The 25,999-nt window shown below is 40.8% G+C and overlaps 1 protein-coding gene across 1 annotated transcript in view; it reads right to left on the bottom strand.

The window, feature by feature from the left end:
- Positions 1 to 215: 215 nt before the first annotated feature.
- SYN2 (synapsin II) overlaps positions 216 to 25,999 on the bottom strand; it is a 147,304-nt gene continuing 121,520 nt past the window's right edge. Inside the window, exons 9-13 of the mRNA XM_080994202.1 lie at positions 25,396 to 25,498; positions 20,901 to 21,050; positions 9,448 to 9,508; positions 4,762 to 5,002; positions 216 to 1,139 (exon numbers count right to left, since the gene is read on the bottom strand). Coding sequence (XP_080850328.1) covers positions 1,004 to 1,139; positions 4,762 to 5,002; positions 9,448 to 9,508; positions 20,901 to 21,050; positions 25,396 to 25,498 — 691 coding nt within the window. The 3' untranslated portion in view covers positions 216 to 1,003. The remainder of the gene's footprint in view (positions 1,140 to 4,761; positions 5,003 to 9,447; positions 9,509 to 20,900; positions 21,051 to 25,395; positions 25,499 to 25,999) is intronic.

The following is a 25,999-nucleotide window of genomic DNA, read 5'->3' as shown; positions in this document are numbered from 1 at the left end:
CAGGAAGTGCATGTGTACCGACAAGTATTCAGCAATGCAACCGTATAGTCCAGAAGTGTGTGGTTTCTGTCAAGTATTGCGAAACAGAGATAGATTTTTTTTTTTTTGGCTGATGAATAAGTATGGCTGACAATGAGAAAAATAATGCTTTGCCATCTAATTTGGGCTGTTTGTTTGAGAAATCAACACTACAGTGCAGACCAGTCCTGCAGAAGTGTGTTTACTGCCAGACAAAGGGTTTTGCATTTATTGGAAGGTAACATGGAACTATGGAGAACATGAGGTCATGCTTGGTCTTTTACAAATCAAAGGCTACCATTAACAGTTTGCAAAAAATTGTCTAACAGACATATGGGGATACAATAATATAGACACAAAGCTCTAGAACAATGGTTCATTCCAAGGTTTGCTCCTAGCAGCATATCAGAACGATACATTCATCTGATGGAAGGCTTGCTGGGGTAGAAAACTGCTTTAGTTACTCACAAGGTGAAGGAGATTAACAGGAAACAGCCCTGTGAAGCTGTACCCTAAAGATCTGGGGGCAAGAAAGCAGGTTTAAAGACTGTACCCTTGCAGAACAAAACACCTGAAACAAACAAACAAAACAAACAAACAAACAAACATGCAGTGAGTTGAATGCTGGAGAAAACTCACTATGTAATGGTGTGTTGCTCTAATGATTTCACACAGGGGAGTCCAATGTGATGACCTAGTGCATTTCACGGTAAGGCCACATTATCACAGTTGATGAGGACTTTAAGCATTCTGCTGTATCGCTTTTCCTCTCTGGCTTTTTAAAAAAGCCAGGTGTCCCCCCCCCCCCCCAATATCTGAAGTCTATCTCATTATAGTCCCTTATTAAAAATAGTTTAGCATATTGCTTAATACAACACTTGGAACAGCAAAGGAGGGTCATTCACAAGGAAATTATGTTTGCAAAATTATGTTCGCGGTAAACTTTGAAATGTGTTACAGACGCACAAAACCAAACATTATATGGCTAATCAGAAAAGAGGCTGGCAAAGGATTTTCTCAAGTTTCGGATGGTTTCAGCTTTTGCTTCGTCCTCGTTCACAGATGACCGAAAGAAGGATGACTCAGTGAAGTTGAAGGCGTTGGTCAGAGACTGTGATTTGCTGCAAGATAAAAACAAAGCAAAACGTACATCATTGCATGTTGTCTGTTATAGCCATACCTCAGAATTCTGTTTACCATGTCATACAATGGAAGCAGGACATATAGACCTCTGCCCGCCATATCTCCTTCTCTGGTCACCATTGTTAGCTTTGTCACAGATGATCATGTGTTTTGGGCAGAGATATGGATGCAGACTCAGACCTGACTACCATGACCAGCTGTTCGGCAATGTATATGCATTGTGCTGGGCTATTTCACACAGAACACAACACGTTGCAGGGGAAGGCGTCACAGAAATCCACATGAATCATTTTGTCCATCAGGGCATACAAAAAAATTCTGGACCAAAAATTATCTCCATACATTCTAGGAGACATGAGTGCTTGAGTCCCATTCAAGTGAATGGAATTGTTGCTTAATCCTAACTATGTTTATTTGGAAACCTGCTCTACTCATTTCAGTGGCATTTATTTCTCAGAGGGTTAGGAGTTTAGTCCTTAATTAATTTTAATTAATTTTAGTTTACATTAATTAATTTTAGTTTACATTAATTTTAATTAATGTAATTAATTAATTTTAGTTTACATTAATTTTAATTAATGTAATTAATTAATTTTAGTTTACATTAATTTCAGTGGGATGTGTGGGACAATGCTAAGCATGTTTCCTCAGAAGTAAGACCCATTGTTGTCAATGGGATTTACTTCCTAGTAAATGTGTTTAGGATTACAGCCTTAAACACGCTTTACTTTTTATAGATTGCATCCAATGTAAGGATATCTCAGCTGGTAGAGCATACGACTCTTAAGCTCAGGGTCGTGGGTTTGAGCCCCACATTAGGCAAAAGATTCCTGGATTGCAGGGAGTTGGACTAGATGACCCTCATGGTCCCTTTCCAACTCTACAGTTTTATGATTCGATAATCCAGCTCAACAGAAAATGGCTGCTGAACGGCACCTAAAGCGACTTTCCCTGGAACAATATTTCTTAATTTGATAGGACTTGACTGAATGCAGGTATGCAGAGTGTGGACAGTAGCAAAACTGTTGGGCTTTAGTTATGCTATAAAATCTAAGGCTAGTAGAAGGAAAAAGTTGTGAGGCTGCTTGCGCTTCCTGTACTATGTCTCAGCACAAGGCAACATCTGCTTTCAACCCCAAACTTGGTTGAAAACCAGAGCCAGTGGTGCTGCATGTGGTGTTCTGTCTCTCTCGTTTGGTTTAGTGTTCACGGAAAGGAGGCGGTGGAAAGGCAAAGCAAGGCTTCACTTGATTAGCAACTCAAAAATGAACGGCCTAATTAAATATTTGTTCATGGGCTAATAACCTGCACGCACATGTTAAGCAAGAGCATGTGGGTGAGAATGCAAGGCACATACATGCCAAATGCACAGAGTACAGTTAATCCCATTGGCAATTTGAGTTTGTGTATGTTTGTTTTTTCATTTTGAACATTAAAATATGAATGGGAATAAGCCTGTGACTCAGGCTGTGAGCCTGTTAAGGAAGGCTCAATGGCACACCACATGCATACAGTTTTCAAGTGTTAGGAAAGACCCTAACACGTTCCCATCAAAGGAAATAAAGGATTAGGATAGGACATGCTGATCTCAGTTAGGAGGGCAACTTCCCAAGCTGTGGTTTATGTTGGCATTTCCAGGGGTATTACTCTGGCATGGCAGGCAGATGGCACTAGCCCAGTTGCTTAGGACTGGGATACAGATGAAGACTTTCAAAATCTCTTTCTCTGGATAATGGAGTTTTTTTAAAAAATCTCATTTGAGAATAAAGGTAAAATGAAACAGGGAAATAAAACACTTTACTATTTCCATTAGAAAGGTTCCAGGCCAATATTTCATTCAAGTTTATTTTCCTTTTGCTATTACAGTCGTTGATATAGCGAAGACTTTAGCTATGTGTATTCTAATGATATAAGATGGTCTCAGAAAATAATGAAAGGAGTGTTGGGGGGGGGGGGACACACAATTCATGTAGATTCCATTGCCGCCTCCACACCTGCCCCTGTTTTGCATTTCCATGATTCCACAGTAGGTGTTTACTGCAGAATAGCCACATTTTTTGTTCATATACTTTTTTTATGGAACAGCTCTACATGATAGGCTAATCATGTCTGTCATCCTTTATTTCCCCCGTGTTCCTTCCACTTTTGTTTCAGAAGGCAAAAATTCAGTTGTTTTTTTGAAAACAATATGCAGCTGATCATGCTCTATCTATACAGGAAGCCCCCCAACCTCCAGAGAGGCACATGATCCTTCCACGAATCCTCTTGAGTTAACATTTCTTAGTATCCAAGCTGTTGTACTTAATCTCATTAATGGGGAGATTAAGGTAGGAGATCCATGAGAATGATCTCTTGCATTTTTTAAGTTAATAACTGTAGTTGGGGTTTTTAGATTGTGTTTGCTTCATGTTTTAAGTTCCTGTCCTGCCAGCTGCTATTTGCCCTATAGGGAAAATATACAGCAGTATAGAGTTCAATAATCATGAATTTAATATTTACAAGCATAACTGAAGGCATTTTAGAATTTGTATTGCATGTGCATTAAGGATACTGCATTGTATTGTTTTAATTATTTGCTATTTATTGTATTTCATAATTTGCTTATTGTTCGTTGTTAATTCTTGTTGAAAGCTGGATAGCGTCAGGCAGGATATGCATTTTATAATAGATAAATATATATTGAGTTTGCAATCTGTCTGCACATTATTTGGCAAGACCGTATGTGCTGTTAATACTATTGTTTCCTTGCTGCTGCTGTACATAGTGTAGGCAAAGATTCTTTGCCATTATGTAAGATTCCAATATGGCCAGAGCTGTGGGATGTAACTGCAGATTACTTGGTTTTCTTGCTCCACCAACAGTTATATATCCAGGCATTTGGTACAAACAATAGCCCATTTCAGGTGGTTGGTTCTCATCAGTCAGGGTTCTGCCAAGGAAAACCCCCTACTTGAGTAGAAGAGTCTCTTTCAGACTGGCACTGAACACGTGACTGGCATTGGTTTAAATGTCTGAGGTACCAAATGTCTGACTAGGGCCAATTTCCTCTCTTTCTGTGTTATTGGCCTTACACAGTATGTCTTTCTCTTTCTGCATTTGGATCGACTGGGTACAGCCCTACACATGTCTACATATAGCTTTGGAGCTTTTGGGAAAAAATTGGATGAAAAATGTATCATGGACTTTCGGAGCAGCCTTTTTAAACTGAAAATCTGTTGTTTGAGTGGCTGAAAGGTTAAAAGTTTAAGTAGATAAAGCTTCCTTCTTTTCCTCAGCAGCTGACTTACAGACAGCACATTCAAAAATGAGTCAGTGCCTTTTTGGTTGGTGTGCAGAAACAGAGGATGACCCATTATCAAATTTGGCCTCGTGGCAGCAGAAATCTGCATGTATTGCAAATTACCGGAGAGCTTTTTCAACATCTGTTATTGCCTTTGTTGGAAATTTCCCTGCTTCAGGTCAACCTGGTGCAAAGATGTTACATGCTCACAGCAACAACACCACCACCACCACAGGGGATCTGTACAGATTGTATTAAAACCTCACTGGCAAAGGAAAGCATATGAAACAAGAGTGGAGAAAATAAACGAAAAGCCTTACTTCAGTTGCGGATGTGCTGGAGGTTTCTGTGGTGGAGCTGTGGAGGGTTTCGTCTCTGTGTCCGCAGGTGGCCCAGCGCTTGAAGGACCTGGGGCCTGAGCACGTGGTTGAATTGCAGGGCCTGGTGGACGTGGAGGCAGGGAACTTGAGGGCTTTGCTGACTGCCCCGGAGGGAACGCACGCTGTGGTTGCAATGGCTCCTGGCTTTGTGATTGCATTCCTTGGGGTTGCACTGGGCCCCCTAGGTTCAGTACAAGAAAAACTTCATAACGCATCAGTAATTTTGTACTAGCTCTTATATCTAACACTTACAAATATAAACTTGGAACCAATAAAGTTCAGCGTGTCTAGGATAGGCGAGCCACATCTTTGCTGTTGATACCATTAGCCATAATTCCGTGTAACTTGCAGAAGCGCCACATTTGCAAACCTCCACACTGATACCAAGGTGCCCTAAAAAAAGTATTAATTTAGCAATGGTAACTTTTAAAAAAAACAAAATTCTGAGATTGTTATAGGGCAATAACTACCCACAACAAGCTTCATTAATTGCAACATTTCTCTATTTTATTTCTGAACTTCCATGGTAAAAAAATATTTCTTTACTGCTCCATTGCAATGGGAGCTATGCCTAGAAGGAAGCTGTATTTTATGGTTCTGCATATGGTAATGTAAACCAACAACACAATTTCTTGCTAAAGACGGGGGGGGGGGGGGGGTTGTTTAGGATTTTTGTTGCTGTTCTTGCTTATTTAAATGCCATGTAGAAGCACACACACATGCAGTGGCTACTCAGAGGGGCCTTAGGAACCTTTCTGAAAAAGACAAAGCATGCGCCCTTACAGCAGTAGCCACTGTTTAATTATCAATCTGGTGTTTTCCCATGTTTATTAAGTATGCAGCTGAGACAGAACTGCAGGTGCTTGAAAGTACATTGAGTATATCTCATCAGATGCCATCTGCTTCACCTTTGTAAGGCTACCAGTTAAGCTAGACTACCTGAAGGGGAACCAATTTAGTCACAGTGATCTTAAAGGGTCCAGTGTTCTGAGGTGCATTTAAATGGCTTTATAGCTTGACTTATTACACCAACATATGAATGCTTATGATAAGTACTCCACTGTTATATCACAGCGTAGCATTGCACCAACACTGGCATTATGAAATTCCTTGGCCTGGAACCAAAGGAGCATGAAATTAGTTCCATGAGCCCAAGGGGAACTGAGACATTTCCCGTCAAAATCAGCCATGCCCCATGTTGGTAATATGGCGGGGGGGGGATAAATTCCACTGGGCTAGGGAGGGATTGTGGTTCGATGGCAGGGCATGTGCGTTGTATGCCAAAGGTCCCACACTCAGTTCCTGGCATCTCCAGGGAACAAGACCTGATTGAAACACTAGACAGCCACTGTTGGTCAGTGTAGACAAACACTGAGCTAGATGCACCCATGGCCTGACTTAGGATAAGTCCCACGGGCAATTCTAATCAGCTATTTGTTTCCAAGGGCTTTCCCATTCACGTGCAAGCACAGAAATGACCTCTTCAGCAAAGCGATGGGGAAACTCTCTTAAGGAGGAATTCCATGTGTGCCTCAGTGCACTGCAAACAGGGCAGACTTATAGACTCAAGGAGTAAGACACTTCCACTCAAATGAAACTACGCCTGTTCATAGGTAGATGAGGAGTTGAGATCATGCCTGCTGGCTCCGCCCCTCGCCCTACCGATTTCAACAGAGCTGACTTTCTATGTAAACAAGCTGTATATGCAGATTGGCTTTTCGATGCATGTAGGTTTGTTCAAAAGCCATACTGGGTATGCGCAGGACACAGCTGGAGCAAGCAGGTATGATTCCAAACCCCACCACCACCACTCACACATTTCCTGAACATGCCGTGCAGCATGTATAGGGCTTATGTCGTTTTCGGAAGTAAGTTCAAGACCAACCAGTCCTATTTTCAGGAGACTGGTGGAATTTTGAATGGGTGGCTTTACTGAGGCGGATCAGTTCTGCACCCTAAAACAAACATTCTCGTTTAGCTTTTCTTTGCTGAGCAGAAAATACTTTCCCCGCCCTCTCCATTTAGATATTGAGGCTTATATGCCAGAAACTATACACTGAAGACAGATGTAACTTTTTTTTATTGCACATTAAGCTGTACAAGATATTTCACAAAATATATACTGCAATCACACTTCAGCATTTGCTCACTTTCTTGCAGCTCGTTTGGTACAAAAAGGCAGCAACAATAATAAAAAAGCTTTTACAAAAAGAAAAGGAAAGGGGAAAATAAAATAAACCAAACACACACCAACCCCCTGGACATTAATCCTATACTGCAAAATATCAGTTCCCTATATCCCACAATATTGCACCTAAGCATGCTAGCATGCAGAGACATTTTGGCTTGCTTAATATCTGTGGCAGGAAGTAACCAGTGTGTGCCCTCCGAAGACCTTTTGCAATAAATGCACTGAAGTCCTGCTGGGATGCAGCTCTTTTTCTCTGAGGTCTGCAGGCACACGTGTGCACACACACACGCACACACACACACACGCACACACAGAGCTCGTAAACAATGCACAAAAGCATTTGTAAATACTCAGACTACTACATGCAAAGGAACACTCATGGCTTGATATTAAATGGCATTCAGTCAGTAGGTTCATTTCTTCACCTCAGGGCAGGAGGCTGTTTTGTTCACTTGGGTTGAGATTTGGAGGTGAGGAGGGGCGTGTGTGAACCTGAGGCTGAAGGGGATGCACTCATTCTACACAATCGAAATCATCAGTGTAGTTATCAAGAGATCACTAACCAGAAACAATGACCACAAAAGCGGAATGATACTATAATAGACTAAAAACGGGCAGGACACCGTGGCATGCCCAACAAGCACTGAAATTCCCATCAAAAGCAGCGTGAAATTTGCAGCTCACTAGCCTGAATTTAAAAACAAAACAGAACAAATAAAACCACTTGGTAACTGAGCTATAATTTTGTTGGCAGTGTTTGCAAGGAAAATAAATTCAGACCTTGGCATTGTTTCACAAGAAAACAGGCTTGTTTGTATTAACCTAGGGACTGCTATTTACCTTAGTATGGGATTCTAATTGACAAAACACAATCCTTTGCCTTGCTCACAGCTATTATAATAGTGCACCTTTTAATGTTTACAGGCTAGATTTTCCATAACAGTTTAACTGCCCTGCCTAGATATTGCTTTTAAGATTATGCACATACCCATTGGTTATGTGACAGTCATAAGCAATTATGGCTATAAGAAAGTTTGGAAAAGTAAAACCCGTCGGGTCACTTTGATTTATTATTTACACACACTTGAGTCATAAATGTGAACTTCTAAGCCTAAACCTTTTTACTTGTTCTGAGCCATATGTTAAATATACTTTCATATATGCTGTTGCTTACGCTCAGAATGATAGATCAGATGACAGCTGCATCTTAATTACTTGGCTGTAGCCTCAGCTAATATAGAACAGAACAACCACACATTGAGTCCATGTACCACACACTTTTTAAATCCTTAAAAAAAAACCATGTGGCTAGCCCAATATTTGGAAAAGGTGATGATTAATCTAGCAAGGCTTTTAATGGCCTTGTTGACTTCCTCTAACAAACAGCTGTAGCTTACCTGAATTTTGTAGATAAGGAATATCTAGTAAACACACTTGCTTTAGTTTTGTACAAGACCAGATGGCTACTTCATAACCACTAGAGAACCTTTGTCACTGAACTTAAATACATTCAGTACCCTCACATTTGCATCAATATTGCACGTAAGTGGCCCGTTTTTATAGCACTAAGGCTAATAATTTAATGCAGATTTTAAAATAAAAAAAATCTGCATTGAAAATAAAGGATATTTCTGTATTCCTGGAAATAATTCTCTCATATTTCATAGGAAATAAATGAAATAAAGCACTTGTCTTTCATGTTACCTATAAGCAGTACTTTTTTGTGACAGTACAAACCAGTACAGAATTCTGTCACTTCTTTTTTGCTACCCTTGGCAGCCATTTTGTGCTGGTACCCCCTGCACTTTTATCAAGAGAAGAATTCCAGGAGTTCATTTTCTTTTACCACAAAAAGCACTGCCTATAAGTATGAACTCAAAAGTTAATGATGCCTCATTCAACATACTATTAAATGAGACTTTAAAAAAATTTATAATCACCTTTCTACATTAATCATGCACATTTTTAAAAAAAAAACAAACAAATATAATGCACGTACTCACAGAGTTAAGCAAAAGTATATAAATTTCAACCTGGGCTGGTTAGTCTTTTTTACCCCACAATATAGAATACTTGAAAGAAAGAAAAACCTGTCTAACCATCCATAATAAACAGTCTCACTGACTTGGTAGAGGCACAATTCTTGTACACTGTTGACAACAGCCCTGAATCACAAGTTATACAGAGAAACATAAGTAAGCATTACAACACAAACATGAACAGATAAACAACCAGACAGTATAGTTGACACTGCATAGAAAAAACACAGTCCAGGTCAGCACTTAAACAATGCAAAAACTGCACAAAAACTGGTATTGTTTGATTCCTCTTTTTTTGGCTTTAACCCTTGCTTTTGGTCTCAGTAATTTAAGTAGCCTGGACTTGTTTTGGTCCTACTGCAACGCCATTACAATCGAGAATGTACTGTAAACAACCTTGAGGAGGTGGTCGCTGGGGTGGGACTTTGTTTGGTTCTGGCTCCTTAAGTGATCCACTCTGCAAGACAAAAGAAAAAAAGGGGGCGGGGAGGAAAGCAAAACAGAAGAGAGGTCAAATGAGCAGGGCTACAATAAGGAATCACACCTAGGAGAAAGTTTTTGTCATTCGAGGAAGCCTCTTCCTGCATGTTAAGAATCTCCTATCAAGTAAAAGTCATCTCTTGGGGCACATGCCAGTATGCTCTGGAGAAGTATTGCATCTCAATCTCTCAGGAACCCCCTAAATAGTGTGGAGAATTAAATTAACTTGTAAATTTAAAACAAAAATAAATTTAGATTATACACACCTTGAAAGGAATACTGCCTAATTACTTCTTTGCTGTATTTTAAAGAACATTTCATGGTGTGTCTTTTATGATAGACATTACATTCAGAATGACTAGCCAGGCCAAAAAGCATTTAACTCTGAAGCCTTGGTTCATGTTCATGAACACCTTGAGATTTGTGAAATTATTGTTTTAGCTGCCATCAAGCTGAACACGGCCCCCTACAATGTATGATAGCCTACAAAAGGCTCAAAAATCTCCCCAATTTTTGTGACTGGCCTACCTGCTAAACTAAATTTGTTTTGGTGGAACACAAGTTGTGCAACCCTGAGTAATTCCCAAATGAACTTTGTTCACAGGACCAAACTAGACAACGATGCTAAATGCGGAATCAAAACCATCAGGTCTTGCCCTTCAGAGCAGGAGAAAACAAGATTGCTCCTTCTTCCATGTGACAGCCCTTTAGATATTTGAAAATAGCTATCATATCTCCTCCCAGTTTCCTCTTTTCCAGGATAAACAGACCCAGCTCCTTCAACCGTTCCTCCTAAGGTTTCCAGATTCTTGATCATCTTGGTTGCCCTCCTCTGAACATGTTCCAGTTTGTCAATATCATTCTTAAACTGTGGGGCCCAGAACTGGACACAGATTCCAGGTGTGGTACTATTACTTCCCTTGATTGGCACACTATACTTCTGTTGATGCAGCCTAGATTAACGATTGTTGGCTGCTGCACACAGGGACTTAAACCTATTCTGGTTCAGGGTTTGTCACAATCTCTTCTGCCAGACGATGTCCACTTATGTGGGTAGACTTCCTGAACACAATGTTTCCATGGAGCTGAAGAAAATGATATTGAGGCATTTGAAGTTGCCAGAAAGGGAAAATGAAGGGGCTGTTTAAATTTCTCAAACGTTCCCAACTGTAATTAATATCTCAAGTTTAAAATATTTACCAAACCAACAGATTTACAATCGAAGTTTAATATAGTCCACCTAAAAGGAAATGCCTTTGCCTTAAATTAGGCTTCCCAGCATGCGAACTCATACTTCCTGGTCACTGCATTTCCTCAAATACATGCTTTGTTTAAGCATTTTGAAACCTTAATAGCCCTTGCACACTTTCCTACGGATGCACTTGCTGCCCGCTAATTAGTAACTCCAGTTCCCTGCTTGTATCAGGCATAGAGCCCTTATTTATCAAATAGCCATCAGAAGTTGCAGACATCTTAGGCCAATCACACAGACACAGCACACTTGCTGATGAAGGCCAAACCAAAAGAAACACATGTGCTTTGCAGCCAGTCAGTTAGGTTGCATCAGCAGTGGCCAAAAGGCTTCCAAGTTAATGGTTCTGCAGCCAAGTGCCTGCCATGCCTGAGGGATAGTGGGAACCCATTGGTTCTGATTCATGATGATCAATTAGACAGATGTCATAGTCATGGAAATTCATGCAACTCAAAAAAATTCTCGTGCTGAAAATAGCATGCTTGTTTTACAAATTAAAGTCTTCTTCTTTGGTGATCACTAGTACCTGAGTAAGATTGTCTTCCATAAACACAGTTTTAAGAATGAGTCCGTAAGTGACTGTGGAGGCCAATTCTGGATCCACACGTCCTTCCACAGTGGGGACATTGGTTCCTGGGCGGGAGTTGATCACAGTGTGGATTTGCCAAGCGTGCCTTCCTCTTAGCACGTTTCTCCCTTGCGTCCTGAGTTTGGGTGTCTTCAAAGCCCATGACACCTTTGGTAAAGGCTGTTCTCCAATTGGAGCGCTCACAGGCCAGTGTTTCCCAATTGTTGGTGTTTATACTACATTTTTAAAGATTTGCCTTGAGACAGTCTTTAAACCTCTTTTGTTGACCACCAGCATTACACTTTCCATTTTTTAAGTTTGGAATAGAGTAGTTGCTTTGGAATACGATAATGAGACATTTGCACAGCATGACCAGTCCAATGAAGTTGATGCTGAAGAATCATTGCTTCAGCACTGGTGATCTTTGCTTCTTCCAATACACTGGTATTAGTTTGCCTGTCTTCCCAAGTGATGTGTAAAAATTTTCAGAGACAACATTGATAGATTCTTTCAGGAGCTGGAGATGGTGTTTATAAGTGGTCCATGTTTCACAAGCATATAGTAAGGTTGGTAGTACAACAGCTTTGTAAACAAGCATTTTAGTTTCCCTCCAAATGTCCTGGTCCTCAAACACTCTGCACTTCAATTGGGAGAAAGCCGCACTCACAGAGCTCAGGCGATGCTGGATTTCGGCATCAATGTTGGCCCTTGTGGAAAGATAACTGCCCAGGTAGGAGAAGTGATCGACATTTTCCAACGTTACTCCACTGAGTTGGACTTGTGCCACTGCTAAGGGTTTATTTTGTACTTGTTGGTGCAGCACTTTGGTTTTTTGGATGTTGAGCGACAGGCCAAGCTTTTCGTAAGCTTCTGCAAAGATATTTAGGATGGTTTGGAGGTCATCCTCTGAGCGTGCGCACACTACGTTGTCATCAGCATACTGAAGCTCTATGACGGAAGTTAGGGTAACCTTACTCTTTGCTTTCAGCCTGCTCAGATTGAAGAGCTTTCCATCTGTTCGATATATGATTTCTACTCCAGTGGGGAGTTTCCCTTTGACAAAGTGTAGGATCATGGCAATGAAAATAATGAATAGAGTTGGGGTAATAACACAACCGTGTTTAACACCTTATCCCACTGTGAATAGTTCACTTTGAGAGCCATTGTTAGCTGCGATTGTTGCTGTCATATTATCATGGAGGAGCCGAATGATGTTCACAAATTTGTCTGGACAGCTTTTTTTCAGAAGGACAGCCCACAGGGCATTACAATTTACAGTGTTGAAAGCCTTAGCTGGGTCAATAAATGCCATATACAGGGGTTGGTTTTGTTCTCTGCATTTTTCTTGAAGCTGTCGAGCAGTGAAAATCATGTCCACTGTCCCCCTAGAGGGCCAAAAACCATTTTGGGATTCAGGAAGGGTCACCTCAGATATTGAGACGGTTTGCTAACATCCTTGCAAGAATTTTGCCAGCCGCAGCTAATAGAGAGATGCCTCGATAGTTCATGCAATCAGTTCTATCACCTTTATAAAAGAGATTGATAATTTTGGCAGCCCTAAAGTCTGCTGGGATCTCTTCTCTCTCCCAGATTTTTTTGATGAGCTTGTGAAGTTGTTGTGTAAGTTATATTCCACGCACTTTGAAGACTTGGGCAGGTATCCCATCAGGTCCTCTGGCTTTGTTGTTTTTCATTTGGTTAATAGCTGTATACAACTCTCCCAGATTTGGAGATACTGCAAGCTAATCTCTAACTTGTTTTTGCGGAATTTGTGAGAGGGCCTCAGCAGCTACGGGGGAGTTGCGGTTAAGGAGGTGTTGGTAATGTTCTTTCCAGCGCAGTGCAATAGCTTCTTTATCTTTTAGAAGTGTGCTACTATGATGAGCGCCGACGAGTGCTGGACAGATCACCGACTAATACACGCCAGATGGCTATCAAGATTATACCTCAACACAGGCTCCAAGGAAGGAAACCAAGGTGCAAAATGAACACTCAAGCCCTTCAAGATCCCATTAAGCGGGATTGCTTTCAAATGACTCTTAAGGACCATCTGCGTTCAGAATTCCCTGATAACATCAAGGAACACTGGACTAAGCTAAAAACATCCATTATTGCAGCCTGTGAACAAACTATTGGATACCAAACCAAGAAACACCAGGACTGGTTTGATGAGAATGACAGTGAGATTGAACGCATGATTGACAAGAAAAGAAAGGCCTTTCAGATCTGGTAAAGAGATAGAAACTGTGCCACTAAGAAAAAAACCTATGCCAACGCTAAGGCTGAGGTTCAAAGAGGAACCAGAGAACTAAAAAACGCCTGGTGGATAAAAAAACCTCAAGAGATCCAGTACTTAGCTGAGAACCAACAGGAGTCCTGTATGCCCTAAAAGGGAACATGCGTAACAGGGGCAATGCAGGTTCTATATTACGCCTTCTGAAATGTATGCTTGTTCAGCACATTATGAAGAAGAGACCAGGCAAAATATATTCTAAATGCAGTGTTTGCATGCCCAGACTAACATGAGCAAGATAATCCTTAAAAAAAATTGGCTCCCTGATCTGACCTGAGTGAAGTTGTTCATCATTACATTTAAATGCCATCAGCTTCTTAATTATGCATTCTGTACGCAGTGGCGTAGTGTGGGTTGTCAGCACCCGGGGCAAGGCAAGTAATTTGCGCCCCCTAACCTGTGGTAGGCTACTCTGCCAGGTAGGGACAGAGAGCTGCGAGTGCGAGTGCGCCCCCCCAGATGTTGCGCCCGGTGTGGCCGGCCCCCCCTGCACCCCCCACGCTACGCTACTGTCTGTACGTACGCTTGACATTTGCAGAAAGTCTGCCCAACCTAGCCCTTGAATATCAATAGCTGCAATACTTTGTGTGAAGCCAAGCACTTTCAAATAATTACAGCAACTGAAGCTGCCCATATTCTCTGCTGTGAGGTTTGCCTAATAGCCCGTGCTGTTAAGAGTGCTAAGGCACTGTTCAAAGGGTTTAGTTTAAGGTACCTATGCTGGTGCCGAAGTAGGAAGAGTCCACAGAATAAGCAGAATCCCATTCTGCATGGGAGTCACAGAGGCCAGTGCAAGAAGCTGCCTGAACCATAAATACTAGAAAGAAGAAACAACAAGGTTTGCTGGGGAAAGAAGGCAATGCCAACAATCTTCAGCCTTCTAGCTGAACCTAGGATTGTGCTTCAGTTAGCATGGCATCCACTCTTACGTTCCTGAGGCTTAAGGATCATAAGGCTTAAACAGCAAATGGGACTATTTCATGCCTTCTCTTCCATTCTTAGCTTTCAACATTCCAAGGAAATTGCCAAACAGCCTGTCTAATTGATATCTCTCAATACTATTAAGATGCATTGCTTCTTTTCCGAACAACTGACTGTTCATCTGTATTCAGGTAGGTAGTTGTGTTGGTCTGACGCAGTTGAAATATATAAAATAATTGTCCAGTAGCACCTTAGAGACCAATTAAGTTTGCTCTTGGTATAAGCTTTCGTGTGAAGTGTGCATGCAATTTTTTGGATACCGTATTTTTCGCTCTATAACATGCACCCGACCATAACACGCACGTAGTTTTTAGAGAAGGAAAATCCGTAGGCATGCCACCCGTAGGCATTCCCTCCATAACACGCACAGACATTTCCCCTTACTTTCTAGGAGGAAAAAAGTGAGTGTTATGGTGCAAAAAATACGGTAATTTTTTGTTGTTGTTCATTTGTATGTTATTTATCTATTTATTAAATTTCTATACCGTCCTTCATCCGAGGATCACAGGACAGTTTACAATAATAAAAACACCAAAATACACACCATAGTAACAAACAGAAACAACAACTCTTTTAACAACTTTTAAAAGGCCAGAGGTTGTTTAATTAGCCAAAGGTCTGGGAAAGAGGAATGTTTTCGTCTGGCACTTAGAAGATATGTAATGAAGGCGCCAAGCAGGCCTCCCTGGGGAGAGCACTCCACAAGCGGGGAGCCACCACAGAAAAGACCCGTTGTCATTTTGCTGCCCTCCTGAAGACGAGGCACATGAAGAATGATTGCAGGGCCAGGGTCCATTCATATGGGGGAAGGCAGTCCTTGAGGTACTGCGGTCCTGAGCTGTTTAAGGCTTTATAGGTCAAAACTAGCATTTTGAATTGCGCTTAGAAACTAACTGGCAGCCTGTGCAGCTGGGCCAGAATTGGCATTAAATGCTCAAACCATCTTGCTCCAGTGAGCACCCAGCCACCTGAATACTAGTATCATGTGTACAGTGGCACCTTGGTTCTCAAACGTAATCCATTCCGGGAGTCTGTTCGCCTCCCGAAACCATTCAAAAACCAAGGCGCGGCTTCCAATTGGCTGCAGGAGCTTCCTGCACTCAAGCGGAAGCCACATCAGATGTTCAGCTTCAGAAAAACATTCGCAAACCGTTTGGGAACCAAGGTACCACTGCATATGATACCAGTATTATGTGTAATGGGAAATCATTGGTTATTATTAGCATCTTTTGGTCTTCTATCTTTCTGCTCAGCAGTTCTTTTCGAAGCAGAAGAGCTCCGTTAGAATTTTCCTGTGCCTTTCCTTGGGATGTTTTTGGTATTGGCAACATAGAGGTTATACTACAGAGATCATGTCTTTAAAAGGGTCTCATGGTCTGCATGCATGTTGCAGAGGATAAATGTTCATTTACAAGATTATTGTTATATGGTTTCTTTTAAACAGTGAAGAAACAGATCTCCTAGTTCTTGAGAAGTGCTTTTCATTATTCATAAAGTTCAGCTGCAAACAAGCAAAATGAAAAAACAGGCCCCCAAGAACTAAGCTATATATCTTGCTGTCATGTAACAACAGCTCCATCTGCTGGTGCACTGAGTCAGCGGGTGTGCTTGCAATAACCATGTCTGTAAATCTCCTGTATCCTACTGTCAGCACCTGCAGAGTGTGTGTGTGTGTGTGTGTGTGTGTGTGTGTGTGTGCTGGATTCCCTCAATCTAGTTGTTTTGAGACTGTCGTCATTCACTCTCCACAAGCAGGTGGCCCTAGGCTAAAACAACGCAGTACCTCCTACACTGGAAATAGAAGACATCACCCTTGCACATATTTCCCCAACACTATGCAAAGGGCACCTGGCATGTATAAAGTGGCACTTTACAAACCTATTCTGATGTGGAAGTATGGAGAAGCCAGGAAAAATAAAACCCAGATTGGAAGTAATTGGCAATCTCTGGAACACACAATTTCTACTAATGTGGTTAGCTCTGTCTCTTATTGCAAACCTTTTGCAATATTTTCAATGCAGCTGTCACTATCCCTTTCCTCACTATGAAAATGGGAAGGGAACTTTTGGCTCAGCCGCTGTGACTCCTTTGGGATCCCATGGAAGAGCATTGATCCTTGGACTACAAAACTCTCAGATGCAGGTGTTTGGTCAGGGGGAAATCTCACTGCTAGGCTTGAAACAGCACACACACAAAAAAAAAACAAAAAAAAAAACAAACAACACAGAGAGGCTTCCTGCTTGCATGGAGGCATTATTATTTCTTGTTCTAGTTCCAGCATTCTAATGACAGGCTCTGAGACCTTAGCAGAGGAGCTCAGACAAATGACAAATACAAGAGCAAAATTGTTCTGTAGAAAATTAGGACATGATCTGTTTTCTAATAAATTCTAAGCACAGTTAATAAAACCCAGTGCATAGGTTGGCTTATGCAAATGTTTAAGGTCAGGATCCCAGACTGACACAAACAGCTCAGTTTGAATAATAAATTAATATTATTATTATTATTAATCAGTCATTGTTTATGATTTCATTGATTCAGCTTAGATCAGTTTAACCACACCATAGGCACTGGATAATGGCCCGTAAGCACTCCATCAAAGCTAGCAGAATAAGCAGAAACAAAAATTTCTTTCTGGCTCATTCAGTTTGGAAATGTATTCTATAGCCCTCAATAAACTAGCTCAAAAGGACTCTTGTTCAAAGCAGGATTTCCACGAGATGGCGCTAAAATCTGAAGGTTCTTAAAACAAAAGGTGTTTTCAGAAATGAGACTCAGAATAGTTTTTAGCCTGGAGGCATCTCCTACCAGTACAAGAGGACAGGTTTTCTTCTCAGAATGGTGATGGGGCTGATACGCCACCTGCCTGAACCGCAGTTGATGACTAGTTTTTCAGGAAGCGACAGGATTGTAGGCAACAGAGATTGCCGCTAAACTGTGTTCTTGTTAGTGCTGAGAGCTGATTGATACAATGAAAGAGCTACATAGATACACAGGTTAAAAATAAAAGAGATGCTTTTGAATGAGAACTTGAGCCCCTGTGGGCTTTGGCTTTCAGACTGTGTAACTTGAAATCCCACAAAACAGAATTCATGCTTAAAGTACTAAAGAGTATGACTGTAGAATCATAGAAATGTAGAGTTGGAAGGGACGCTGGTGATCATCTAGTCCAACCCTCAGCAATGCAGGGAATCCTGCCTGCAACCATTCCTGGTGGGCTTGAACCAGCAACCTTCTGGTTAACAGCCAGATGCAGTGACCCAGTGTGCCAGTAGTGACAGACTGATGTACTATAGTATGTTTAAGGGCTACTGTATCCTCAGTTGCATCATAAAGTACTAAAAGAATGCACCAAAATCTATTAGCTTGTATTATGCTCTTAAGAAAACAAATAGTTAACCCTCACAATCACTTAAGAGTATCTATATAATTTTAGAGCCCTTAGAGAAATTCAGAATCTGCTGTTGACCTCCATTCACTTTCGTGTACTGAAAATCAGAAAATGAAATTCTGTAGATGAATATCAGCATTGCACAACATGGCAGGAATTTGCCTCCTTAAGAATTAAAAATAGTTTTAATTCCCACCCATCCTCATTTTCTACCTGCAGAGGAAATATAAATGTGCTGATCTTTTTGTCTGCTGATCTTTTCTGGAAAATGATCTCATCTTCAACAACAGCAACAAGTAACTATTTACACAGCATAGCATAGTTTGATCTAAATGTGAAAAATGTTTTTATAGAAGAAAGTAATTTATTTTGGTTTATGTGGCTATTCTTTTAAAACCACTTTACAATGAAGTTTAGTCACTGTATGTGGTTAGATGAGACTGAAATAATTTTGTGTTGCCTTTCAAGTGGTACAGTACAAAATAGAAGCATTACCACGTGGTTCTGTGGAATTGCATTATTTTTTACTCGGAGAACATGACAAAATTTAAAACAAAAATTAGTCACTATCCTCCAAGAACAAGCTGATTTGAGGTGCACCACAAACTTAGTTTTTCAATTGTTTAACTGATGTGGGCCCCTTTTGAGAATATAAATAGTTTTTTTGCTTGCTTGTTTATCTTTGAAACTTGCATCATATCACTTCAGTCCAATTACTGCCATTTAGCAGCTACCATAAAGGTAAAGGGACCCCTGACCATTAGGTCCAGTCGTGACGGACTCTGGAGTTGCGGTGCTCATCTCGCTTTATTGGCCGAGGGAGCCGGCGTACAGCTTCCGGGTCATGTGGCCAGCATGACTAAGCCGCTTCTGGCGAACCAGAGCAGCGCACGGAAATGCCGTTTACCTTCCTGCCGGAGGGGTACCTATTTATCTACTTGCACTTTGACGTGCTTTTGAACTGCTAAGTTGGCAGGAGCAGGGACCGAGCAACAGGAGCCCACCCCGTCGCGGGGATTCGAACCGCTGACCTTCTGATCAGCAAGTCCTAGGCTTTGTGGTTTAACCCACAGCGCCACCCGCGTCCCTAGCAGCTACCATAAGCACAATTTATTTTTCCATTGCTTCTTTGAAGCTCCCCCCCCCCCCGAAAAGTGGCACAGACACTTATATTCACAGAACTATGGTCTACAGTCGAATCACTCTGCACTAGGGTGGTATCTTCCAGGAGTTAATTCTCTTTCAAATTTATCCCTACCCTCCAGACCTGATCACAATGAGAGGTGATGGCTAACATGAGGAAGGAATGAAAAGGGGATTGATTGATTGATTGATTGATTGATTGATTGATGGTATGTGGTCATCAGTTGCTTGCATATTCTGAAACGTCACAGCAATGATATGGCAAGATAGCTCTACCTTTTCTGGCTCAACCTAAGCTAGGCTTAGGAATCAATAAACTGTGATCCCAGATGTTTCTGTGATACCCCAAAACAGTCAATGGCTGAAATCAAAGCAAAATAAGACACAAAAACACAGACTATTGCTCATCGTCTCAACTGAAGTTCTGAATCACAAACCAGGAGCAAGAGTTAACCGAGTCCCTTCATATTAGATGTGCTTGCTGAAATGAAATGCATGCAAAACAGATAGATTCAGATGGACAACAGCAAGAACATCAAACCAAAGTCAGTAACTAACCTTTTTCTTTCTTTTGGTTCAGTAGTAAACTAAACCTGATGGGAGGTTCTGTCAGGTCCAGTCTCCATGACACATTTACAAAATATGGAGGCCACAGGAAACAGCCTCTGCATGGTGGCCACAGAAGACTAGCTATATGGAACACTTCCATCATGTAGAGTTTCTATACCAGTGGGCAACTATGGAATGGCTAACAATGGCATGGGAACTTTCTAGACGACAGGGGCAATCCATGCAGCGAATCACTTTCTATACTGAATTATTCCTGTAGTTTTCACATTACAAGCATAACATTGAGGAAAGGCCCTTAAAGTCTTAGCAGGAAACAAAACTCATCTATTGGGCTTTTCCCCAAGTGAAAATATTTGGCTATTAGCATACTAGATTGACTTCCACAATCTAAGAACAGATCCCAGTTTGAGCATGTTAGAGGTGCAAAAAAGAAATTGTGGACAACTAGGAGCTCTTTCTTTCTCTTTTGACCTCGGAGTAAATGACCACCAACTATGAATACTTATGCTGATTATAAACTCATCTGATCAGACTCTGCTGCTTTTACTGCAGTTTGCTTTGGCTCTAGAATGACTGAGCCTATTGCTTTCCATAAAGTTTGCAAACTACTTGAGTGGCTTCTGGAGGCTGATTTGATTGCATAGTTGTCTTAAGAATATTTTTAGTTGCTAAGTTACATTGTTGTTATATCTTTATTTACAGTTTCACAGTATTTCATAGCATTTTGACAGCCTTGAGCTTGGGAAAGACAGCATATAAACATTTTAAATAAATAAAATAAAAGTAAAACCAGCATGGCCACAAAACCATGGATGCACAGAGCCCTTTGTACCAGCCTTGATGATTACTTAAAGAAGTGAGTGAAAACAAAGCACATTGGAGCAAACTGGAGTCAAGACTGTTGATTCAGCTTATCCCACTGCAACATATTCAGAAACCTTTAATATCATTTATATGCCCAAAGTAATGTCGCAACTTTATTGATGAGCTCTTGCTTGGATATTTTAAATATATGATGCTTGAAATTCTGTTCTAAGGAAGCACAAAAATCACACTCCATTTTTACTATCCACTCCCTTCTAATAACAACAGCTCAACAGGTCCTCAATCATCATGACATTTATCTACTGAAATCCTGCATGAGTTTATGAAGAGTGTCTGCATTCCTTACTTGAGGCTGCTGAGTGGCAGTTGGTTTCTGAGGAGATGGTACAGGTGTTTTAGACAACATTTGGTTCATTCTGCTTACAACCAGCTCAGTAATAAGCTGTTTGTCTTCAACCTGATGCTCACCAATCAAAGGCATTGCACAATCCATAACCTAGAAGAAACAAAAGCTGATTAGGCAGTGAAATATAATTTTAGTAATTTGTTTATGCTGTGTTACAGACCATTATTGTTATCCATATTGTGCTGTGGGTGATTGTAAATAAATCGAGTATTTCGATATATGCTGTGAGCCACCCAGAGTGGCTGGGGAAACCCAGCCAGATGGGCAGGGTATTATTATTATTCTTATTATTATTACTACAAAAATTTAAAATTCTCTATGTCCAAATCTCAGTTTTGTTCATCAGGAAAGTTGGGGAGATTTGTGGAAGTCACTCAATTTTTCTTTTGTAACATGGGAAGGAAACTAAGCCAAAGTATAATTTAAAAAAGTATCTTGCAAGAAAAACTGGATGGGTGATTTCAACTGGTCTTTGGGAGAATATGCGGCATGGCTCCTTGATGTGGTATGGTTGTGATATGATGTGGCATCAGACAATGTAAGTCTGTCCTTGACTATGTGGACACACTGAACACTGAGAAATCTCCAGCAACAGCACCTGCTCTTTTTATGTGTGGCTATGTGGGGCATTAGAAGCAGCCACATGCTCACAACTTTTGCTCCCCAGCCAAAGGGAACATTATTTATTTAATAAAGCGAAAGTACTGGGTAGGGGAGTGGACACAGAATGCTTACTGGAATATGTATTGGTTTCAAGGCCTATGGCACTGGGGGTTGAAGATGTCATAGAGAAACTGGATCAGAAGAACAGTTCCAGATCTCCTCAGTAACTGGCCCAGGATGTTACACAGTCCAGTTTGGTGTGCATCAAGCACAGTGTCCCAGGAACAGTTACAGCACAGTGGATGAACAATAGTGTTATGTAAAGGAGTATGTACAGAAGTGTGTGGTTTAGAGCTCAGGTTCAGAATTATGACATTTCTCCACCATCCCAATATTCTTCTGACCACAGCAGAACTACCCTATGTATTTAAAGAAAAGATCAAGACACTGTTATAAATTTCAGCAGACCAGCAATTATCTATAATGATCCTGCCTGGCTTTTACAGGCTAAAATTTCCACATCTCCTTCTGAGGATAGTAAGATAATAATTCCTCCAACTTAATAAATCCCTAATAACAAAATGAACTACTTACTTGTGTTTATAATTGATTCTTTTAATGGTGAACAAATGGACAAGAGGTATCAGCTGTTCTGATCACCATTATTATTTTTGCTATTGCTGCCCCACAACTACTCTTGAGTTATCCATGCCAACAAAAGCTTTGATGCCAAACAATACAGTTAGGATTATGTAACTAGTCTGCTAGCAAGTTTAATGGTTTCTAAAATTATCATTTGAACAGTCAAGTATTATCTTCTATACCTCATTTGGATATAATTGCAGCTTCAAGGTTTCTATAAAACATTCCCCGGAAGAAAAAGTTTATTTTTGTTGTAGTTTTCATTAGAAGTTTATTATTAAAGTTCATCTGAAAGAATGACACTTGAACTGGTTTGTTTTTATCTTTATAGCTTGGGGCCCCGCATACCTACCTTTATGAAATTATTAGACTAGATTCAGATTATTATTTTTCTCTCACTTTTTAAAAGAGGCATAAATCGTAATACAAGGGAGAGTTAAGCATGGGTTTAGGTGAACCTAATTTGGCAAGAGATTATGGCCACTGGACAATTGGATGGAATCATCTTGGTCTAGTGTAGTAATATGTTACACAACCACCCCCCACATAAATGATATATAACAAAATATCAACCTAAAATGTTGGTGTGTGTTTTCTTTTAAAGAAATAGTCTTAGCTGCTAATTTGTGTTGTTTTTGAAACCATATTAAGTTGTTTTTGTACTGCTTTTAAATCTACTTATGGTAGTTTTTACTGCATGTTTGTAAATTGCCTTGAGACTTGTGTAAAAGATAATTTGCAAAATAATAATAATAAGCCTGAAGCTGTAATCTTGTACACAAATACTTGAGGGTAAGTCTACTTGGAAGAAAGTATGACTGAACCTCATTGAGCTCACTTTTAGGTAGACAAATAAAGAAATGCACTGTAAAAGTACAAAAATAAAATAAAATCTGGGCAGACAGAAAGGGTTAAGTAACATGTCATAAGATTAGGAGACCAGAACCAGAAAAAGAAATGAAGGGGACAACAGCACATGCTGTTGGCCTGCAAATGGAAAACATGCTGAATCCCCCTACAGCAAACAATTCACATGGCACTTATGAGCTAGAGAAAACAATTGTGCATGGTTATTACAGAAAACAGACCAGAAGTGGCAATATATATTAATCATCTAAATCAGACTGAGGTGAATCTGCGGCTCTCTAGAATTTGGGAGTGGCCGCCGGGACCACATAACACCGGTTCTGAGAGATCTGCATTGGCTCCCAGTACGTTTCCGAGCACAATTCAAAGAATTGGTGTTGACCTTTAAAGCCCTAAACAGCCTCGGTCCTGTATACCTGAAGGAGCGTCTCCACCCCATCATTCAGCCCGGACACTAAGATCCAGCGCTGAGGGCCTTCTGGCGGTTCCTTCATTGCGAGAAGTGAGGTTACAGGGAACCAGACAGAGAGTGTAGTGGTGCCCACCCTGTGGAACACCCTCCCTTCAGATGTGAAGGAAATAAGCAGCTATCCTATATTTAAAAGAAATCTGAAGGCAGCCCTGTTCAGGGAAGTTTTTAATATTTAATGCTGTATTGTTTTTAACACTTGATTGGGAGCCGCCTAGAGTGGCTGGGGAAACTCAGCCAGATGGGCAGGGTATAAATAATAAATTATTATAATATTATTATTATTGCTGGGTCTCAACTGCCACCATCCATGTCCAATTTCCATGCTGGCTTGAGATGATGGGAACTGATGTCCAGTAACATCTAGAGCACCGCAGATTCCTTATCCCTTATCTACACTGGTCTCTTTCTTAACCTGAGCTTTCATGGTGAAATTTAAAAACCTACTCAACAATGTTGTTGCAGAGAAAAAGTGATTTTAAGATGGAGCCTACTGTTTATGGGAATGAACAACCCCATGCAAAGTAGGTCATTGACCAATTGTGCAGATTAAGGAACCCACCAACCAAAGTCAGGAGTGAGTCAGGATACTGGCCCTTATCCAGCCCACCACCAAGTCTAGGCATAGGAGAGGCTTGCACAGCTTCTCTTAATTCATGCATTATAGAGAAATAAAGCTGGGTATCATCAGCAAACTAAGTTTGCTGATGATACCTCACCAAAAACTCCCAAAACCACTTCCAGTGGCTTCATGTAGATGTTAAATAGCACTAGGGACAGGATTGTATCCTGAGACACCCCACTCCATGACACCCAGGGGCTCTGAGACAATAGTCCAATGCTATCCAATGAAACCAATCCTGGAGAGAGAACTGGAGGGAGAACAGTGCCCCTGTTTCCCATTTCACAGAGCTGGTAAAGGAAGATATCATGGTCAATGACATTAAAAGCTGTTGAGAGATCAAGTACGGTAATAATAATACGGTCTTGATCAGGGTCACCAAGGTTCATTCAGTCCAACCCATAACAAAGCCTGAACCCTGACTGTGATGAGCCTTCAGTTTATGTAAATCACATTAATAAAATAAAAGCTAGCAACATTCTGCTGATGGAATATGGCTTTCCTGACCTCTTGTTCCTGCTACAGCCCAAGTGCCGCATTGAAAAAACTGGTCCTAAGAGTTGGGAGAGCCTTGGGAATGGCGTGCAGCATCGGGAAGAGACCTATGAAAATCTACTCATGTGAGTAAAGTGTCCTTCTGCTTCCACTAGAAACCTTTGGACCCAAGCCAAAGCCTGCATCCTTGGGCAGATGGATTTACCAAACTTCGAAATCTTCCTGTTTGCTAAGTAATCCAAAGTGGTGTGTGCTTTGCATGAATTAAAGAACATTTGTTTATTCCACAAACTATCAGGGACAGACATTCGACTGTTCAGTAGCATACAATAGTATGTTTTATCTAATTATAATGCAGGATACTTTTTTAAAGGGGGGGAGGAAGAATATTACTGTATCCTTATTTTCTCTTTTTATATAAAGATGTATTTTGGGGCGATTTCTCTTGGGAAAAGGTGGCCTATAAATCTTGCACTAAAGCAGTAGAGGTGTGTTCACTTAAATGGAAAGCAGAAGGATTAGGGAAATACAATGCAAGTATTTTGATCCTATTCAGAAGCAAGCTTACACCACATCATGAAACAGTTGTGCTTTCCCACATGCAGTGCCATTTACTGCAATATGCAAAAAAAGGCAAGTGTAATCGTGTAATCTTTAGGAGCAGAGGTTTTCCTTAATATCTTACAGCAACAACAACAACAACAAAAGTGTTGGCAGAGGAAAAGCATATACCACACCTCAAAAATATAATCCTTCCCATCCTTGCCATGAACTGCTTTGACAGCACATATGTCCAAACCTCCAAACATCTCTGAACAGCTGTCAATCCAGAGCTTGTACCTGGAATGTGAAAAGAAGCTCACTTTAGCCAAAAGCACGATCTTGTCACAATAGTGTTCTAGCTATATTAGTTTGAATTTAGATTGTAACCGTGCCTTGGTGCTAATACAAATCATCACCACATTAGCTCTTATATAACCTTCTCCAAATATTTCTGATGATCAAATTGCTCATTAAGGGAGATTGTTGCATAAGTGAACCAGATCTGAGACATCTGATATTTTGTGCTTCTGAGTTGCCCTCACCCTGGCAACTTCACTTATCCTAATGCCCTCAGTTCAGCGTCAGGCTTTCTTTTAATAGGACTGTAACATAAAGCATTATATTCCGAACCATAAAAGTACAACATGTGCAAACAGCAAAGCATGGTCATTTCTAACATATCAGCACATGAAGCCGTAATTAGCACTGACTGAAGGTCCCTGGTGCATGTACATGCGGTCAAACAGGCCTTTGCCACTGTGTAACACAGTAAGCAGCCTGAAAATTGGCTGTGATGCT

The sequence above is a fragment of the Podarcis pityusensis genome (genome assembly GCF_964106645.2).
Source record: "Podarcis pityusensis genome assembly, chromosome: 2".
Classification (NCBI taxonomy): domain Eukaryota; kingdom Metazoa; phylum Chordata; class Lepidosauria; order Squamata; family Lacertidae; genus Podarcis; species Podarcis pityusensis.
The sequence above is the reverse complement of the archived record's forward strand: the minus strand, read 5'-3'. Positions and strand labels throughout refer to the sequence as shown.